At 39.9% G+C, this 3,233-nt stretch overlaps 1 protein-coding gene across 1 annotated transcript; it reads left to right on the plus strand.

Annotated features, from left to right (window-relative positions):
- The first annotated feature begins 1,310 nt into the window (after positions 1-1,310).
- On the plus strand, positions 1,311-2,270 carry Olfr1491 (olfactory receptor 1491). Its single transcript, NM_146345.1, has one exon. It carries the CDS (start codon positions 1,311-1,313, stop codon positions 2,268-2,270), a length of 960 nt encoding a protein of 319 aa, NP_666457.1.
- Positions 2,271-3,233: the final 963 nt, after the last annotated feature.

Below are 3,233 nucleotides of genomic sequence, written 5' to 3' on the forward strand. Positions count from 1 at the left end.
ATAATTCAATTCTGCTACTGAAATTGTGGTTTCTTTTTATAATTTATATAGCAGGTATCACTATTCTAAACACAATTCTTTTTAGTCCCTTATCATGAAATTTTTTTTGTCTGAGAGCAAAAACTTTGTTTATGGTTATAAATTTAAGAAAAAAATCTGGGAAAGGAAAATATATGAAAAAAAGTATAATCATAAAAGATGGGCTTAAAGAGTTTGGCTACTTTGATATAGAGAATACGAAAATATGATGTAAAGTGGATGTCTTATTAAACTGCGGCTATAATGTAGAGTATGATAAATCTAGGAAACCAACACTGTATTATATAGAACTGAAGAAATATCTGAGAAAGACATTATGTGAAAGCAGGTGCAATAAAGTACATGTGTTATTATTACATACAGAAATTGAATGTAATTAAACTTCAGTGTCAATAGATAAGAGTACTGGCAATTCTGATATGTAAAGATCAAAGGGATGGGAAAGGTGCCTCCTCATAAGGTCTCCAATGAAGGAGCCAGAAAAATACCCAGGTTGCTGAAGGGGACTGAAGCCCCATAGAAGGAACATCAATATGAACTAACCAGTACCTTCAGAGATCCTTGGAACTATACCACCAATCAAAGAAAACATATGGTGGAACTTGTGGCTCTAGCTATATTTGTAGCAGAGGATGGCCTAGTCGGTCATCAATGGGAGGAGAGGCCCTTGGTCCTGCGAAGGCTCTATGCCCCAATATAGGGGAATGCCAGGACCAGGAATGGGAGTGGGTGGGTTGGGGAGCAGGAAGAGGGGGGAGGGGATAGAGGATTTTGAGAGGGGACACTAGGAAAGGGGATAACATTTGAAATGTAAATAAAGAAAATATCTAGTAAGAAAAAGAAAAAAGAAAAAGAAAAAAAGGTACCTCCATATTAATGTGAATCTTCATCTAGGTAGTGACTGAATTTTATTGCAAAAAAAAAATAGGACCTACCTTACTGTCTATGTATTTTTGGGGTAAGAATGTATATGAAAATTGTGAACACTGCATCTAGTCATCTAATTTTGAATACGGTTTTTGGAAACTTATACAAAATAAGTTTGGTTTTGGTTGGTTTTGGCTTGTTTTTTGCATACGCATGGGATATTATCACTTGTCATCAGGATTAAAGTGTAAAAATAAAAGATCAATGTTATTTGACTAGACACATGTACAGGCTGTGGTCTTGGTTAGATAAGCATTTCCATCGTTCATGGATATTTCAAAGGAAAAGAAAAACCCCACAACATTATGTTTGTGAATTCAATCACTGTTCTTCTTGCAGAAGATATGTTGACTGGAAAACTTGTCCTTAACCAATCTGGGACTCCTGAGTTCGTGTTCCGTGTCTTCACCAATGCTCCTGAATTCCAGGCTCTTCTCTTCACCCTCTTCCTCCTGCTGTATCTGATGATCTTCTGTGGCAACACTGCCATCATCTGGGTGGTGTGCACCCACACTTCCTTGCACACACCCATGTATTTCTTCCTCAGTAGTCTGTCTTTCCTGGAAATATGCTACACCACAGATGTGGTACCCCTGATGCTTTCTAACATCTTTGGGACCCAGAAGCCTATATCGCTGGCTGGTTGTGGGACTCAAATGTTCTTCTTCCTCACTCTGGGAGGTACTGATTGCTTTCTCTTGGCAATTATGGCCTATGACAGGTATGTGGCCATCTGCCACCCTCTGCACTACAACCTCATCATGACCAAGAAGCTGTGTGTTCAGATGGTGATGGGCTCTTTAAGCTTGGCACTGTTTCTCTCCCTGCAGCTCACTGCCTTAATTTTCACCCTGCCCTTCTGTGGACATTACCTGGAAATCAACCACTTTCTTTGTGATGTGCCTCCAGTCCTGCGCCTAGCCTGTGCTGACATTCATGTGCACCAGGCAGTCCTCTACGTAGTGGGCATCCTGGTGCTGACAGTCCCATTCTTGCTTATCTTCATTTCCTATGTGTTCATTGTTTCCACCATCCTGCGCATGCGCTCTGCAGAGGGTCGCCAAAGGGCCTTTTCCACCTGCTCTTCTCACCTCACTGTGGTCTTGCTACAGTATGGTGGCTGTAGCTTGGTGTACCTGAGGCCCCGCTCGAGCAGCTCTGATGATGAGGACCGGCAAATAGCCCTGGTCTACACCTTTGTGACTCCATTACTCAACCCTCTGATTTATACCCTTAGGAACAAGGATGTCAAAGGTGCTCTGAGGAACTCCATCTTCTGTAAATCAGCATCTCACTGTAGTTAAAGGCTTCAGGTCATAGCAAGAAACATGTGTGGGTTTGGGGCAACTGAAAAGAAAAAGCATATTATTTAGCCTGTTAAATGTCACATTTCATTTTTACTTTAAGGTGAATGCCACTGGGATAGCTATATTCATTTACGTCAAATTACTGCAAAACGTTAAAATGTGGAGTGAGGCAAGATTAATGATGAATATTGTAATTACATAATTTCAAAAACAAAACAAGACAGGAAACAATATCTGTGAAAGCTAAACAAATTGCTTAATAACCTTGGAATGTATACCTCTGAATTTGCTTGTAAAAAGAAAAGAAAAATAATAAATTATCTTACTTTGAAAAGGTTTCTCACTTTACTCATAATATTTGCTTTGTTGGGAATGTCACATACCTGCTGCATTTGAATGCAGGCTGCTTTCTGTTTACATGCACCCTACTGAGGAGGTAGAAATGCTCATTCTAGAAAAGGGAGTTATTACCTTATTTGTTAAAAACTTTTGATGATGTTCTTTGTGAATTTCATGTCATGCACCTAAGCCTACTCATCTCCCTGTTCCCCTGTACCTACTCTTTGCCCTTGCAACCTGCCTATCAGGGAAAAAATAATTATGGATCCTGTAGTGTCAGTGCATCCTATACTCTGTGTGTGTGTGTGTGTGTGTGTGTGTGTGTGTGTGTGTGTGTGTGTGTGTGTTTGTGCATATATATCCTTTTTTCTACACTTCTCTGCTTGCAAGTGTTACTTGCAATGAGTCATAGGTCTGGTTTAAGGCTTCTACTACACTATCAATATTGGAACCTCATTGGAGCTATCCTTGGATATCTTGTTGTTGTATGAAATGGAGATCATAAAGCTTTGGATCTATAGGATTGGTCCCTTCACTTGATCCAGCAGTTCATCAGTAGGGTAAGATAGACCAACTCAAAACCATGGATCTGGGCCTATGTAGTAGTTGAGCTGATTAACT

This window comes from Mus musculus, chromosome 19 (genome assembly GCF_000001635.26).
Source record: "Mus musculus strain C57BL/6J chromosome 19, GRCm38.p6 C57BL/6J".
Taxonomy (NCBI): domain Eukaryota; kingdom Metazoa; phylum Chordata; class Mammalia; order Rodentia; family Muridae; genus Mus; species Mus musculus.